The sequence below is a fragment of the Manacus vitellinus genome, unplaced genomic scaffold (assembly GCF_001715985.3).
Source record: "Manacus vitellinus isolate BGI_N305 unplaced genomic scaffold, ASM171598v3 scaffold_6_pilon, whole genome shotgun sequence".
Lineage (NCBI taxonomy): Eukaryota > Metazoa > Chordata > Aves > Passeriformes > Pipridae > Manacus > Manacus vitellinus.
In genome coordinates this window covers 38,579,151-38,596,595 of record NW_021940750.1, presented here as the reverse complement: position 1 = coordinate 38,596,595, position 17,445 = coordinate 38,579,151, and the positions used below count along the sequence as shown (strand labels likewise).

The following is a 17,445-nucleotide window of genomic DNA, read 5'->3' as shown; positions in this document are numbered from 1 at the left end:
ATCCATATTTCAACCTTCTGCGTTAACCTTGGCTGTTTGTCCCGTCTCTTAGCATCTCAGCGTCTTGTTTCGCAGGGATAAAATATGTGGGTGTGTAGCTTTGTAAGGCAAATGTTTAGACTTTTCAAAAATTCCCTACTTTGCTGGTTGATTTGTCGCGTTAGAGTGTTTCTCCTCCGTCCTCATTCCTCGTAGGTGGCCCTCCTCTTGAGTCTCAGTTTTGAGGCAGTATTTGCCTGGTCCTTGCTGTTATCAATCAGTCAAGACACGTGACTCCTGCCCTGAGCTTTGCTCCCAACCTGGGTTTCAGAAATCAGCAAAACCCAAGCTGAGCACCGGCGCGAGCGGTGCCCGACGTCAGCACTGCATAGGAAAATCTGAGCTACCGGCACCGTGTGATTTTTATCAGCTGAAGTCGCGTCTTGTAAATATTTACTGGAATTTCAAGTAGGGTTTATCTAATTAAGGCCAAGTAAAACTTTCCATGAAGAAGAGCCGCCCTACCGGCGGTTGCTGGTGGATGTTTAGGGGCACGTTTAAGAGCTGCGTGCAGGATATTTTCTCAGCTCTGCTGCTGTCTCTGGCTCGGGGCATCATGTGCCACATGAGGTCTTCAAGGACTGAGTCACCCCTGGTGGGAACCTGGTGGCCCCAAGCACATCCAGCTGTTCCTGACAGCAGCCTCCGAAATGTGCCATACCCGTGGAATGAGGGAGTATGAGGTGGGGGTATGGGACAGGGACTGGCCTGGCTGCCGTGGCACGGGGAGGTTGGCGCAGACTTGCTGGGATTGGCAGCAGTGGTTCAGCCCAGGACTCCTCATCCCACGGGAGCGGTGGCGTGACCCCCCTGCCGCTGCCAGCTCTGGCACAAGGCGAAGCAAATGCATCTTTTTAATTCGCGTGGTCGTCAAGGTTGCCAGGACTGTAAACGTCAAATCTGAGCAGAAATATTTGGCACGAAAACCGTCTCTGCTCTTCCCCTCCGTGCTGAGCGCGTGGGTGGCTCGATTCCTCCTCCCCTCCGCGGGACGGGAGCGCAGCGCTGCGGGGCGGCCGCTCGAGCCTCCTCTCTTCTCTTCTCTTCCCTGCAGGATCTAGTGCCCGGGAGGGAGGGACGCAGAGGATCTTGGCCATGGCCCCGAGGAAGAGGAGCGGTCGGGGGATCTCCTTCATCTTCTGCTGCTTCCGCAGCAGCGACCACCCCGAGATCACGTACCGGCTGCGCAATGACAGCAGCTTCGCCCTGCAGACCATGGAGCCCTCGCTGCCCATGCCGCCGGTGGAGGAGCTGGATGCCATGTTCACCGAGCTGGTGGTAAGTAGGATGCTTTTTAGTTTTAGTTTTTGCTCGCTCTTTGCAGCCTCCCCAGCCTTGGTTTGGAGTTTTTGGGCAAACTTGGGCGTGAAGGGAGCGTCAGGCGATGCTGTTGCAAGTGGTGTTGTGCTGAGCGCTGAGCTCTGCTCCTCCCTGAAGTCCTGCCAGTTTGGGGTGGTTTCTCTTTCTCATTAGAAAGCCTTAATTTCTTAGAGCAGGGGTTGAGGCTCTAATGAGGGGAGTCCCAAGCTGGTAAAGCAGGTTATCCCCCGTAGGTGCAAAGAGACTTTACTTGCTGAGCACTCAGCCTCACAGAAATCCTCAGGTGTGGGCTAAATTGAGATTTGTAAAGTCAGGATATTGTTTCTTTATCCCTCAGTTCCAAAACTTGGGAAAACACGGATTAAGAAAAAAATTGAAAGCCAAAAAAACTTTAGTTTTCTCTAATTTAAAACATTTTGGTGTGATATGATGGATAGTGTTCTACTTTGAGTTGATTCAGCTGGGAAATGGGGTTTCCCTACAGTGCTTGGATGCATAGAGGGAGCTGGGAGTCTTGATGCTGGTTGGTCACACCTGGTGGTATAGCATATCCCATTAGATGCCAGGCAGCATGGCTCTGGTGAGCCATGCCTCTTGGTATAGGAGAGCTCCAGGTTGTATTATAAAGGCTCGTTTTGCCCAGACATCCTTCTCCATGGGTAGGATGAGATGTCTGGCAGACTGGAACACCAGCACAGCACAGTGGGGATGAAGGAGGACTCTTCTTGCAGCAGTCCTGCAAAATGCCACTGGTCAGGTTGGGTCTGTTCAGGTGGAGTGACTGCCTCTGTCGCATGTTATTGTCCACTGGTAACTTGGCCAAATCAGGTTTTCCTGGGGAAATTCTTTCCCATGGATCACTCTCCTCATGCCCCAGCCAAAGGCCTGTTGCGCTGCGGCTCGGTGTCACCAGCCAGGCTGAAGCAGGCATCTGTGCAGGAGGGTCATGTGCTGGAGCTCCACCAAGCCTGTGGCACCCTCATCTCAGCCCAGGATTGTCAAAGTGTCTCCCCTAAATTCATCCAGATGCTTCGTTCAGTGGCAGTGCCACAGGGAACCACTGTGAGTGCAGCGAGGCAGGAGCCCAGCAGTCCCAGCAGGAACCAATCCAGCCCAGGGCATGCCCTGGTATGGCCCCTCTGCTCTCCAGCCCTTGCTCTGTGCTGCTGAGATTTTTACTTTTTTCCCCCCAGCCAAGGGTGAGAAAAAGGCTCGGAGGCAGCTGCTGCTCCAGGGCATGCTGGCAGCAGGACCCATGCTGGCTCCCTGGGGACTGAGATCATATAGGGAGGGGGACAACGGGTGCCCACCATGCTCCTGTGCAAGCAGCTGCAACCCCTGGCTCCCCCAGAACAGGCAGATTTTGACCCAAGCCAGCACCAGGTGGGAGGGAGGGTGAAGCCAAACTGCCCCGTGGGCACAGAAGGGCAGATTCCCATTCAGGGGAGGGAAGCTGCAAATCCCCCCTCCTTACAACAGCTCCTTCTTGCTCTCAGTAACCTGTTGGTGTCGGGTATTAAATTTCAGCATTAGTTAAATGGTTTGGAAGGCATCCCACTGTTCCTGTATAAACCCACTGTGTAACATTTGGAAGAGAGACAGAGAAAGCACTCAGAGGTGCTGGGCTGATCTTTACGCCTGCAGGAACTCGGTGCCACCCGGCCTGTCATGCTTGGCCATCCAGGGTGGGATGGCTTGTGCCTGCTCTGTGGGACTAAGGCTCCCTCCAAAGTCCTTGGTTGTCTCAGTCAATCGGGTTGAGGGAAGTCAAAAGGGTCGGAGGGAATCCGGAGGCTTTCCCAGTTGGAGTTGGTCCTTGGCCAGCTCTTCTCTTGCAGCTTAATAGTGACTTTTCTGCCCCATTTGTTCCCTTTAGGGACTCAGAGTGGCAGGGATGGAGGCTATCAGGCCTGAGATGGAGAGTATCTTTTGGGACATTGCAGCAGAGGGTTTGGTCACCTGGATGTACAGTCCTTCCGCAGACATCAACAACCAAGCAGGATCCTTGCTTTGCAAATCCCAGCCTGCTGCTTAAATCAGAGGGCAAAATCTCTTTCTTTTTAGAACCATCCTGCAAAATATTCTCTGGGCTTCGTGTGTTTTTAAATGTGCCTGTTTGTCTGAGGCAGGAAACATCCGTAGCATGAGAAATCATTGATTGTCCCGTGCCAGCGGCAGAGGATGAGGGCCTGAGCTGGAGAGGGACATGGAGCAGCTGTGACTCCCAAGGTCAGCTAAAGGCTTGGGCTGCTCTCCCAATGTCTGTTTTTTGGCCTGATTTATGTTAGATGGACACTTTGGATTTTAATTAAAATAGGTAAATAGAATCGTTAAATAGTTGAGGGGGTTACTCTGTGGCTGTGGAAGGGTTTTTCAGGAGGAACAACAGGGAAACAAACGGGGATTTTTTTTTTTTTTTTTGCCTAGGTACAAAGTGTAGCAATCAGCCTGTAAGAAATGCCTGCTATTCATCCCAGGCTGCAGGGATGATGCTCCCTGTCCCAGCCGTCCATATGCAGCAGTTTGGGGCTTTTCCCTGGCTCAGGTCAGATGCAGATGTTGTTGCTGTGGTCAATGACTGATCACCGCTTCCTCCCGGAGGACCCTTTTCCCTTTCCCTTCCTTTCCCCTCGCCTGGGCTGAATGGTTTTTGTTGGAGTATTGTTGGGATGTCGCTCAAGCGGGCACCGGCCCTGCCTGAAAGGCTTTTCTTTGTCCGCTGTCCTGCCGGGGCTCCGGCCAGGCTCAGCCACCCAGGGAGGAGCAGGTGCTGGCAGAGAGGCACAAACAAAAGCGGGGTATTTCAACGAGATTTACTGATTTGCAGCTCCTTTGGCTGGGACAGGGCTTTATGATTTTGTGCAGCTTTCCTTGCATCGACACCGGCGTGTCCTGCCGGCTCGGGTCGGCGGTGTTTGCTTCCTTGTGCAGGGGTGAGGGGCCTGCCAGGCACATCCACTGGATTTAAGGAGTTTCAGGAGCCATCAGTCCTCCCGTAGGACACATCAGGAGGATCGCTGTGCTGTGGGGCTGCTCAGCCCTGGTGGTGAGGAAATCTGGGGTTACACGACCTGCCTGCGAACCAAGGGAACAAAGCTGTGCCATCTGCCACAGCTTCTTTCAAGAGGCTCCTGCGTATCCAGGCTAACAATACAGCATTTCTTCAAAGGCTGAAATCTTGCTTGCACGCTCAGAGAAAGCACTTGCAAAGTTCCACATAATGGTGCCATATGGTAGATCTTGCTGTAACAATCCTCTCTATTTTCCGCCAGCAACTAGACTTTCCACCAGATGGGTAAATGACTGATGTCCTTTATATCTGCTTAACACTCCTTGTCACCCTGAGGTTTGTAATGAAACCTCTGTGTGTGGTGCTGTGCATCGGCCCCGTGGGACGTGCACTGGGCAGGGGGGTGGAATGGCTTGATTTGGAGAGGGTACAGGAGCCCCTCACTGTCTTCACAGTAAGGTTGGGTCACAGCAGCATCTCCATCCCAGCGGTATGGGAGAGATGCTCTGGTGACTCCTCAGATAGCTTGAATGCTCAGAAGAGCTGCTGAGCCTGCTGTGGCTTTGCTTGCCCCTGGAGCACAAGGTGCTGCCTCTCCCTGGTCCCACACCTTGCTCCCAGCCTGAATCCCTGCGGGCAGGGGAATGGGCTCAGAGGAGATGCTGCCCCAGATGCTCCTCAATGCTTGTCCTCTCCAGGCTTTGAGGAAATTACATTTACTGCTCCCGATGGGACTTCTTAGACTTTTCAGCTCTGACTTAGTGACACAGAAGAAATTAGAGCAGTCTCCATTCAGCCCTAGCCCTGTATCCTCCCTGTGATATGCAGCAGCCCATTTTTAACCTATGCAACCAGAGCAGGTAACCTTCCCTGTGTCCCTCCACGCAGACTCCAGCAGCTGACAAGTTTTCAGAGACCTGGGGAGGTGGCTTCAGGAGTTAATTGGCTGTGCAGTGTCTTCAGCCCCCCAGGCTCAGGATGGGAGCAGACCATTGCCCCTTACTCACACATGGTCTCCAAAGTGCTGGGCTTTATGCCTTCCCCTCCCGCGATGTGGAAGGCTGCTGTATCCCTCCCTGCTGCTTTATGAAGTAGTGGAAACTTGGGAGCCTGAGGAACAATAAAAAGGTCTCTGGCAGCTTATAAGATTTATTACAGCATTTGTTTTTGCTATACTTGGGGCAACTGATGCATTTCATCCTCGCCGCTCTCTGGATGCCGTGAGTTGGGAGATAGGAGATAGCATCCCCTGTCAGGGAGATAGCATCCCCTGTCAGAGACATTAATTCTATTGCCTTTGGAAAGCTTCATGATGGGCAACGGGTCTGTGGCTCACCAGTGCTTGGGTAGAATGCTCCATGTGTAACTGTCCTGTGGAGCCATGCCATCCCTTCCTCTCACCGTGCCAGGATGATTGCTATTTTATATGCTGCTTGAACAGGGAGCAGAGAACAGTCCCAGAGTGAGGAGAAATTGGTGGTGGAGTCAGTGTGAGTGCTGTGTGTCAGTAACAGCACCAGGTTGGGAGCTCGTTGCTAGTGATATCCAGTTGTACTTAGGAACTTCAGTAATGTGCTTTTTCCCCGGTATCTAATCCAATAAGGAGAAAGTATGAGGTTTTGGGCCTTGCAAAACAACACGGCTTTTAAGTAGCAGCTGAGGGATCAGCTGCAAAGCCAAGCTTTGCATTTCATGCTTGCAGGTCAGCTGTCTATTTTGCTGCCTGGTCCTTGCAGCATTAAGGACTTGAGGATTTTGAGAGCCATTTAATGGTGACCAAAACCATTTCCCCTATATCTGCAAATAAAAGCATGTGGTTGGTACCCAGAAAAAAAAATTACAACTTGCCCTTGAGTCCTGGGCAAACTACCCCTTTCTGCAGAGTCTGTCCAGGGCCAGACACTCAGTGTGAGGTTCCTGATCCCATCCCACTGCTGTCACCCAAGACCAAGCTCCCTTGGCTTATGAATCACTTTTAAGGAGGAAAACTAAATGATTGAGTAATGCCTGCTTTTAAATTCACTCTTCACTGGGCTGCCCAGGTTCTGCTCTTTGGATGTGAACAGCCTGGACCTGCCACGCTCCTGTCCCAGCCCGCTGCTCGCGGCGCTGGTTTTCATCACCCCGTGGAGTTAACACCCTCAGAGATAATCTCTTAAATGTGTGTTTTGATGGGTAAGCGTTTGATAGAGAAGTTGCACACCTACTTGGTGAGAAAATAAGGGTTTTCTGCCTACACGGATTCCCCGGCCCTGAATGAAGCAATCCACCGAGAACGCTATATTTCAGCTGAAACACTCCTGTAATTGCAGTATCTGTTACAGCTGCAAACTAGTGTGGGGGTTTGCCCAAAAACCATGTTGTTCCCAACTCGTAACTTTACAAAGGAGCCGTGTTACAGCACAATGTCAACCCCAGCTGAAGGCAGAGAGAACATAAGGAACCCCTTTGTTTCCAGGAGAAGTACAACTGAAGTGGAAAAATTATATGGTCTACCTGCTAAATGCTTTCCACTTTGCACTTCGTAAAAGAGGAGGCCACATCCCTGGGAGGTGCCTGGGCAGCTCGTTTGGTAACTCACTGGTGACCTTAATTGGGGCATTAAGATTTTTTGGCTGGCATTTGCTCAGTGTTTCTGGCACAGGTCACCATGGAGTCTCAGGCCCTTTGGATGGGGAATTTGCTCCAGCAGCAGTCTTCTTCCTGACTGCTCAATGGTTGGGTGGTGTTGTTGGAGGATTATGAGCAGGAATGACCAGCACGTGAGTTGTGATTTATCATCAACCTCAGCTGGAAGTGTTCCTGCTGGGAATAGTCTGTGCCTGCCTTGTATCCATTTGCCGGTACAAATGGAAGCTGTTCCTACCACTGTAGTATCTGTTGCTGGCAGAGTCTGGGTGTTCCTCAGCGTGGGAACATCACCGAGGTCAGCTTTGGCAGCCGAGGCTTTCCACAGCCCTGCAGGCAGGATCCTGCTGAGCCCCCCAGTGGACCTAATTCCCATCAGCTCCAGTGTTCAAGTCCACACTGTTGTTTACAGCGATCAGCTTCCCTTTCCCTGCAACACTCAACATCTCTAAGCCAGTCCGACGCCTGCTTTACACTAGGCATCCTGCTGGATGTCAGACCTTGAAATCATAGAAATCACAGAATGATTTGGGTTGGAAGGGACCTTGAAAGATGATCTCATTCCAACACCCCTGCCATGGGCAGGGACACCTTCCTCTAGACCGGGTTGCTCCAAGTCTCATCCCTCCTCTGTCAGAAGTCAGCTCTTCTCAGGGGGACTCTGTTTTGCACCTGAGTAGTGTCTTTAAAATGTCTTTAGGACGCCAGGTGTGACTAAAGCCAGGGCTGTGGGGGAATAAGGATCACTTGTGTCCCACCCAAGCCATGTGTGTGCAAGGAGTCCATTTCCATCTTCCACTGCTCATCAGCATCAGGCTGTAGCTGCCTTCTGCTTCCCGTGGCTGCATCCACACACACAGTGGTACATCGTGGGAAACTTTCAGGGTCAAGTTGGTTGGGGCTTTGCAGCCTCTAATTCCCATCCAGCACCCTTCTGAAGCCCTTCCCAGGGCATTATCTGGGGAAACCTTGGCATGGTTTAGCCCCAGACCAACCATACACAGCTTCCTTACATGAGATATCCCTGTCAGGCACATCCGAAGCCACACTTGACCTGTTGACTTCACTGCCAGCCTCAGTAGCTCTCAGAGGTGCCAACAGCAGAGGCAGTATCTAAAATCTGACTGAAAATGGAGCTGCTGCCTTGGTTCTCTAAATAGGTGAGAAACTCACATCTGAAATATTATTTGTTTGTCAGCTCTGTGCTTTATTGATAGGAGATGCATCCACCAAAGGACAGTCGTCCCCGGGTCTGGTTGATTTGATTTAATCCATTTTAGCTATCACAGTAGTAAATAATGGGCTGATACACTTTTTTTTGTTGTTGTTTTCAGAGTTTATGTACGACTGTTTGGAAAAAGTGCACTGGTGATGCACCTGCAGGGCTTCTAGATCTGAGAGTGCTCTGCAGGGTAAAACGGTGTGGATCAATAACTCAGGCTGGAAAAGTATCCTGGGTTAATTAAAATGGGAGAAAGGTTTTCCAGATGAGGTCAGTGTAAAGGTCACAGGAGGCCAAGCTCAATAAATAAAGTGAAAAAAAAGTATATATGACGTTATAGATATATATCAAAACAAAAAAGAATGAGAAACCTAAGTAGATACTTCTCGTAGAATACACTAGTATTAAAATATAAACACCTTTAAAACCTTTAGCCTATTAAAATAATTAATTAAATTAAATAATATTAAAGAATTACATGCTGTCTGCCTCAGTTAGGTGTTTGAACTGATGGGAGCATGAACCAGCTGCAGCTGGAGTTTATTGAAGAGCTAAATCAGCTATTGATGGCCATAATCTTTCTGCAGAAGAAGAAGGGAATACATTTTTTATTTATGCCTGTCCAATGCTTTCAGGTCAATAACTGAGCAGGGTGGATTATGGTCTTCTCCAATCTGAGACTAAAAATTGAATGTGGGAAGAGGTTGAGTAGGCATAAGCACTTTGAAGTGCTTCCACATTATTCCTTGTTGCTTCTACTCATTCCCTTGCTGTAAGCAATTTCCTTTATTCAGGAAATTCATTACATGATAAAGGCAAAATGAATAATAATCTTCTATCTGTTATGCTTATTCATTAAGAAATATGAATAGTTGATTTTTGTTCATGTTCTGTAATTGCAGCTGCAGGTTCTCGTGGGTGAATTAAAAATACACAGTGATAATATTAGCAGGGGTTGGTTTGTCTGAGGGGTTGTTTCTAAGCTCCAGTGCTAGGGAGGAGGCGTTTTTATTACTTATACTAAAAATAAAAGACTTTTTAAAAAAAAACGGATCTAAATCTGCATACACTGAGAATTCTAATTGCCTAAATAAAGCTGCAGCTAGAGGAGCTCCTCCTGCGGCACAGGATGCGTGTGAAGGCGGCTGCTTGTTCGCACTGTAACAGCCACTGATTAATATGTCTTACTTTTCAAGAAAACAGCTTAAAAATAACAGAACAAGCTTCTGAGGTTTGCTGTGTGCCAGTTGCAGGGCTGGCAGGGGCGGGAAGGCAGCTGCTCCACCGGCCGTGCGGGCAGTGCCGTCCCGCGGAGGAAGAAGATTAGATGTGGAACGGGGGAGAAAATGCTGATTGCCATTTCCCTTGACACCACAGCGTTCTGGGATAAATCAAACTGATGAACTTGGAGAAGAATGCCTGGAAGAGAGTGAAAAAGTGATATGACCCCTGAGAAAGGAAGCCGATGCAGGCTTCAGAAGGCCATTATTTGTTGACTTTTGAATTCCCATGCTAGACCAGCTAATGCCAAATGTTGCCAAAAAGTTCCCGCTTGTTTTTTTTTTCTTGCCATTTTTTTCCTTTTTAAAACAATCTCGGAGCTCTCAGGCTTTAATTGAGGATGCAGAAGATTTGGCCTTTACGTGCTGTAGTCTTACAGAAGTTTCTAAACTCTCTGTATCCATCCATCAGGAGTAAATTCACTTGCTCTTTGTTATGTTGATCATTTGTTGATCCAGTGATGTCTTTCCATACATATGCACATACGTATGTATATGTAAACCCAGAGAGAGAGAGAAGTTGTGGATGACCCATTCCTGGGAGTGTTCAAAGCCACTTTGGATGGGCTTGGAGCAACCTGGTCTAGTGGGTGGGTTGAAACTGCCTGATCCTTAAGATCCCTTTCAACACAAGCCTTTCTGTGATTCTATATACATATATATGTATGTATATATAAACCCAGAACAAGCCAGCAAATTTTAATTAATCGTGATTCCAATTATGGCAGTGGATGACCCCTCCCATCTCCTCCATGTTCTACAGTTACACAATTTGTCAGCCAGAAAAATCCATTAGATTTAAAGGTTTTTCATCTTTTTTTCCTACAACCTCTAAGGATATTTTGGGGTTGCAGATGCATGTATAGGGAGTTGTCCCATATTTAATCTCTGCTCTCCAGCTGCTTCTTTCAGAATGTTTGGTGGCCTGAAGGACCTGTGGGATGTAGGGGAAAACCCCACGATGGTCTTTCTAGGATGTTGTGGACATGGCTGGACAGCACTTGGGCTCACCCAACTCCAAGAGCCCATCCTAGAGGTTGTTTCTGAAGTCTTAGGGAGTCGTTTCTGAAGTCAAGAGATTTGCAGCATCCTGCTGCCTTCCTGCTGTTGCCCTCATTAAAGTCAGCCCATGGGAGATGCACATTAAAACATCCACCATGGTGTGAGGGAAGCGACAGGGACAGAAGCTTGCACTGAGGACCATGCTGTGAGTCTGAGGCTGGACTTGATGCTTTTCCTGCTGGGAGGGCCAAACACTTCTTCTGGTGGCTGTACCTCACTTTTTGGCTCGATCTGGCATTGCCAGGAGGTGGTGGGAGACTGCAGTGGCTGCAAACCAGAGAGGCTGTGGCGTCTCCCCCCTTGGAGATACTCAAAAGCCATCTGTATATTGTCCTGGGCAACAGCTCTGGTGGCCTTGCTTGATCAGGTACTTGGACCAGGGGACTCCTGATGACCCCAGGCTCCCAGTTGCCAGCTCAGGGAGGTACAGACCATTGCAATATCTGCCCCTGAGTGGCACTGTGTGTCCTCCAAGGGAAAGGTATAGACCACTTGATAAGAACTTGTTTGGCCCATGGGATTGTGCTCACAGTGTGCACATTTCTGAGGTAACTTTAGGAGGATAGTGTGGGATCACCTTCAGTGGAGCTCGTTCTGTACTCAGAGAGAGGGGGAGGTTTTCTTGGCTAGAACAGAGGGCCATCAGCAAAGCAAACTGTACAGAACTGTTGTACCTCCTAGAAATAGAAAATACACACAGAGACTCAAAGCTCCCCTATGAGATTTTTTGAAAACCATATTCAAATGAAGATTTAATGTGGAAACATGTTTCCTGATGTAAAGGTGAATAGTTTAACTGTATGGGATGAATATTTAAGAGTAGTGTATCTCCTTCCAGTAAAAACACTCTGGGCAGAGACTTCCTTTTGGTAGCAAAATGAGGCTGTTATTTTACGTGCCTTTGACCCGATTCCAAAAAAATACTAAAAATAGTGAAGTTGGCAGATTCTGACATGGGAGGCAGCCAGGTGGAAGGGGCAGAGCTGTGAAAGGGGAGGCTGAAGTAAAGGCTGTGAGGGTGATGGACACTGACCCACTGTTTATCTTCTCACCCTTCAGCAGCCAACATCGCACACTGTAGCAGGAGTCCTTGGACTGCAAATGGCCCATAAAATGAATTGCCAGTTAAAATCACCTTAACTATCGAGCTTGTGATTATTAATTGAAGGCAGGTATGGCTTTGAGGTTCTGCACAGCTTCTCTGCTATGCAACAATTCCACTGTGCAGTTTTTAAAGCCTTTATCGAAGCTGCATTTGTATGGTGGGTTGTGAGCCCCTGGAAAACTACTGATGTTCCTGTCCTCTCCTTCCTTGGAGTTTGAAGGGCAGTTTCTGAGCAGCCTTCCTGGGGCGAAGGAGCACTGAGATATGTATCAGTGAGCATAAGCAAAGGGCTGGAGGTGTTTGCAGGAATCCCCATGCCCTTAAAACCAGCAAAGACCTGACTCTTCACGGTTGAGTCACTGTTAGGACTCAGGATAACAGTCGTTAGTCACTGTTTGATTATGAGGATTTTTGTGTTCGCTGGGTGCCACACAGTATTTATTTAAACACCTCTCCCAAGCATCCTGCAAGATATCATTTAGGTAGGTGTCGTTGAGTGATGCGGGGCTGCGGTGACTGAACATGTTAGAGCTGGGGCACAATGAAATGTACTGTGTGAGACTCAGAAGCATTTCTGCACCTTTTTTGGATGTGTTTGCACGTTGTCATGTACCGATACCTAATATGTTCTTCTGCTTTGTCCCTTCTTGCTCCCGCTTAGGCTTCAGCTCAGTTTGGTGGTTTTTTTTCCCTTGGTTGATAAATCTTTGCGTTTGCTCAAGATGTCTTTTTAGGGTATGGGTATTTTGAAAGTTTAAAAAAAATATTTTCCTAAGGAGCCATATACAGATGTGTGTGCCTGGTGCTTTCATGCCTGATTATCAGATTCACGTGGCCAGAAAGTGGGGTCACAATGGAAGCAGTTTTCTGCACTCGCTCAAACTTGCCCTAGGCTGGGGCGGAGGTTGGTTGCTTGATATGAATCTCTGACCTCCCAGATTGTAACAACACGGAGAGATTTGGCAATGGCACTCTTTGGAGGAGTCCCTAGCACAGGTTCTCCTCCCTGGGTCCAGGAGAATGAGGTGTATCTCGCGTTGGGCTCAGGCTTTCCCAGTCCTTGCTTTTTTTCCCAGTCACTGTCACAGCAGCATGTTTAGTTCTGTTCTAAGGTTGTCTTCCAAGTCTGCCTCCAGAGCTCCACCAGCATCAGCTCTGTGCAGCACAGTGGTTTTGAAGAATCAGTCAGTATGAGGGGGAAAATGTCAAGGAAAAAGCAGAGCTTCTCCATGCATATACAATGGAAAAAGCTCCACAATACCCTTCCTTTTGAGGAGTAATTTCATCAAGAAGTGCAATCAATACCTGCGGTGGCTATATAAGCCTTTCCGAGGTGTTGCAGCTCTCCGTCACTGGGTGTTGTGCTGGAGGGCCCTGGGTTTGGGTTACAAGGTAGCTGAAGGTTCCCTGCTCTGGCTACTGGGTGCAATATGAGCTTCTATTAGATCAGCTGAATTTCTTGGTGGCCTGCAGACTTGCTGATGCAGGGACCCATCTTCTCCCAGAGGTGTCTTGCTCAGCCTTCCCCAAATGGGACTCTGATGGGGGTACAGGAGCTACCAGCTTTAGTTGATAAGTGTTAGTGTTCAGGCATGGAAACTTTAACAGGTCTCTTTTTAGTTGCTGGCATGAAGGGTGTAATTTTTAATGGGGATCCCCTTACTTAAATCTACTGTCTGGGTGGGATGAGTTGGCTGGAGGGCATGTCAGGGCTCTCCTCAGTCCTTCTGCAGCATCTGCAGCATCTCCAGCATCTCACTGCGACCCCAAAACCACTCCAGCATGAGGTTTGTCATCAATGGTGGTGATTTTAAGAGACATCCATGGCTGAAAGATCAATGTTGGCTTTAGCAACGAGCCTCTCAGCCCTGCCTGAATGTTTTATTTAGTTCCCTGATAAAAGCTTTGACCTACATCTAGCACCAGGAAGCGATGAGGCTTTGATAATACTCGGGCATCCCAGTGGAGGGCACGCTGCTAACCAAGCCTCCAAGTTGCAAATGGATGTGTCCTTTAAAACAACATCAGATAAACCAATAAAGGCTTCAGTCAGTAAACAGCTTTATCTCTGCCAGGCAGTACGTGATCCACTTTTGATGGAGAGGATGTACCTCTTTATGAACTGTAGGTATTAGGAAAAAAGCTTTCTATTTTTAGTTATGGGAAAACAAAGCAAAAGCCAAAACACCTGCAGTTTTTGATTATATGAGTGATGGAAATGGGCTGGACCACTCAGGGTGAGGTGCTCAGTGAAGCAGTGATGTTAAAATAGAAAGGTCTGGTTTGAATTTTTCTTTGCTGTACGTGTCTTAGATGGGGTCAGTCACCTGGAGTCTCAGTCCTCTGTGTGAGGCAGTCTTGTGGGCAGCTGTGATGGCTTCGTGGATGTCCTTTCCCAAACACTTGCAGCCTTTAAAAGCAATGAAGGTACTGCCTGGGAGGAACAAGGGAAGAGAATTTGCAGCCCCGTCCTCCCAACAGCCCATAGTCAGGGGAAGGTCAGCAACAGCAGGATGGGAATTAGCATCATTTCCCTGACAAATCGGGAGTCATGGAGCGATCCTGTGGGATCACTGTTGGACTATGGTGTGGACCCAAATTGATTTACACTGCTTATCTGGGGGATTGTATCTGTGCCATGACCCCTTTGTATGCTCATGTTGCATGTTTTGTGGTTTTTTTCCCCCCTGTCCAGGATGAACTTGACCTCACAGACAAGCACAGAGAGGCCATGTTTGCGCTGCCAGCAGAGAAGAAGTGGCAGATCTACTGCAGCAAGAAAAAAGTAAGAGACTCGTTGGGTCCTGAGCCTCTTCCCTCTCGTGCAGGGTGGGGAGGATGTGTGGGGAGGGACACACCTCTCTTGGGATGCCAAGTGGTATTTGGGGTGTCACAGAAGTCTATCTGTTCCACGGGGTGACTCTGGGAAAGGAATGTCTTTGGTCTCCAGAATGCAGAGCCCTTCCTCCCCAGCCCATTCAGGCTGGAGGAGGTGTCACCACACACTGCACCGGTGTCCTCCACCCCATGCTCATCCCTGCCAGCACAAGCAGAGCCACATGGAGCTCTGTGGGCTCTCAAGTTGGCACTGCAGGGGCAAGGTGCTGCTCCAGTCACCATTTGTCATGGCCCTGCTCTTCTCTGCTGATGTCTGGGAGCCCAGTCGCAGCCTGCCCAAAAGCCTACCCCTCCCCTGGGCTTCCTGTTTGCTGCCATGAAACAGGCTTGGGTATGACTTTTTGTCCTCTCACTGGCTCTTCTCAGAGGATTGCACAAGTGGAAAATGCTGTTGGGGAAGTTGTGCAGCACAGCCTGCGAGGGATTCGGCCTAGGGGCACGAGGATTGCTTTTAGGGTACAGCTGTGTCAGCCCTGGGGCAATGCAGGGCTCCTCAGTGTAACTGAGACTGTGCTGATTCAAGAGTCATGGATCTATCTACTTAGCTCTTGGTACCACAGGCTGCCCACTTGCAAGGTGGCCAAAATCACTCTGTTTTTCCTCAGTAACCTGAACATTTTTGCTCCTGTATGCTGGCGCAGGAATTACCTCCAGATATCTCTGTTGGGACCTGCATTACCTCCCAGCCTTGGCCAAAGCAGAGATCTTGCAGGACATGACACTGTGGGGAGAAATGTGTCAAAAATCCTCAAGGAAGGATGCTGAGGCCTGCGAGGGAAATGCCCCCAGTTGTAGGCGTGGACCAATTGGAGCAGGTCCAGAGGGGGCCACGAGGATGATCCAAGGGCTGGAGTACCTGTCCTATGAGGACAGGCTGAGAGAGTTTAGGTTGTCCAGCCTGGAGAAGAAAAGGCTCTGGGGAGACCTTAGAGCTCCTTCCAGTGCCTAAAGGGGGATTATAAAAAGACGTTATAGTAGGGCAGTAGGATAGAACAAGGGATAGAAGTTTTAACCTGGAAGTTTATTTAGAGTAGATAAAGGGAAGAAATTATTGACTGTGAGGGTGGTGAGGCTCTGGCACAGGTTGACCAGAGAAGCTGTGGCTGCCCCATACCTGGGAGTGTTCCAGGCCAAGTTGAATGGGGATTGAAGCAACCTGGTCTGGTGGAAGGTGTCCCAGTGGCAGGGGGGTTGGAACTAATTGATCTTCAAGGTCCCTGCCAACCCAAATCATTCTGGGATTCTGTGGTTCAGTTCCCAGATTTGATGCTGTGCCCCTAACTTGGCTGCAGGAGGTGTCTGGGCAGTGCTGGTTCACTCGAAGGGCTCTCGCTGCCATTAATGTCTCTTTTCTCCCGCTGTAGCGATGGCACCAGATTTTCCAGCCGTGTTTCAGGCCAAGAGCAGGCTTACCTTGCTCATGTAGGATTAAGTTTTAAGCCTCTCATAAATACCCCTGAAATCCCTGTATTATTGTTAGACACAGGCCTGCCATGCCCGCAATTTAAATCGGAGGGGAGAAGGGATGTTAACAAATTACAGGCACTGCTCTGGATCAACAAGAAAATGGGCAGGGGATGCTCGCTCGTCACTGCCTGGCGGATGAGCAGAGCCGTGCTCTGGTGTGTCTGGATAATGGGAGACAACACAGACTTAAATCAAGCAAAGCCCTGTAATTATTATTGTGAGTGGAGATTACCTTCTATCTAATCTCCTGAGCGAGGGTTTAGATGGAGCTGATGGTGGCTCTTTCCCGTTTCAGAACCTCCTTGCGCTCGTGTTTTTTTTGAAAACTGAGCTGTGAAACTCCCTGCTCATGGGGAGGGGTCGAAGGAAGGAGCACCCTGTGGCATTCTCAGAGGTCCTCAGATTGGGCACCCATCTGAGGCTGGATTCTGGCTGCAGTTCTGCTCTGGTCCTCATTCCTCTGACTGCTCTCAGCTGCTCCTTCCCTACTAGTGATTCCTTCTCCATGATCTCCAGAGCATACATGCCATTGCTTGCTTTGATGGAGATGTGCTGGTGGAGGCAAATTCATTTGTCCTACTTTTTAATTAAAAATGAGCAAGACCATATCAATGAAGGCTCCAGCAGTGGAGGAAACCAGGAATTACATGGGCTGAAGAACATGTGTCTGTGCACGGCAGGCTCTAAGCAGTCCTGCCCCTCTGTGATGAGAACTGATGAGCAGTAGGAACACCAGTTGCTATCCTGGCATCTTGTGGTAAATCTTACTCTTGTTCTTGTGTTTCTGTGGGGACAAATCACCTACGTAGTAGCCTGGCATCGAGGAGAGGGCTGGACTTCTCTAGCAGAGAGCAGTGTCTGCATTTTGGCCAGGGGAGTGGAGCTGGGGGCAAGGCAGTGGTCCTATATCCCTGGCTTGGCTGCAGTCTGAGTGATGGCAATTTGGGATGGCCAGGATGCTCCCAAGCCCTTTGGCCCGCCTGTGTTTAGCAGGAAGTTGTTGCTTGAGATGCTGGTAACACCCAGTTTCACCTGGTAAGACCCAGCAGGCTGGCAAAGGCGGACATCAGTCACAGGCAGCTGCCTGACTTACCAACACTCCAGAATTGTCCCCTGAGCAGTTTTTGCTCTTTCCTCTGCTGCCAATTTTGGCTGATGCTTCTGCTTTGCTGTCAGTGTCATCCACCACACTCAGCACTCCAGAGTGCATCCCAGATGTTGCATGTTTTTATATATTCCCATGATAGGCAGGATCATTGAGAAAATGAGACATTTTGTTTTGCTGGGTTGTCCTGGAAAGGGACCTGACAGCACCTGGCCTTGGCAGTGTCTGTTGAGAGGAAATAGGGGAAAACCAGCTATTCCCCAGGCGTATTTCTTTCCCTGGAATATTCCCCCCTGGCCTGCAGCCCTC

At 49.2% G+C, this 17,445-nt stretch overlaps 1 protein-coding gene across 1 annotated transcript in view; it reads left to right on the top strand.

Moving 5' to 3' along the window:
- Nucleotides 1–1,134: 1,134 nt before the first annotated feature.
- The window catches only part of DAAM1 (dishevelled associated activator of morphogenesis 1), a 55,550-nt gene continuing 39,239 nt past the window's right edge, over nucleotides 1,135–17,445 (top strand). The window contains 2 exon segments of the mRNA XM_018082842.2: nucleotides 1,135–1,317; nucleotides 14,362–14,451. Of these exon segments, the coding sequence (XP_017938331.2) occupies nucleotides 1,135–1,317; nucleotides 14,362–14,451 (273 nt within the window).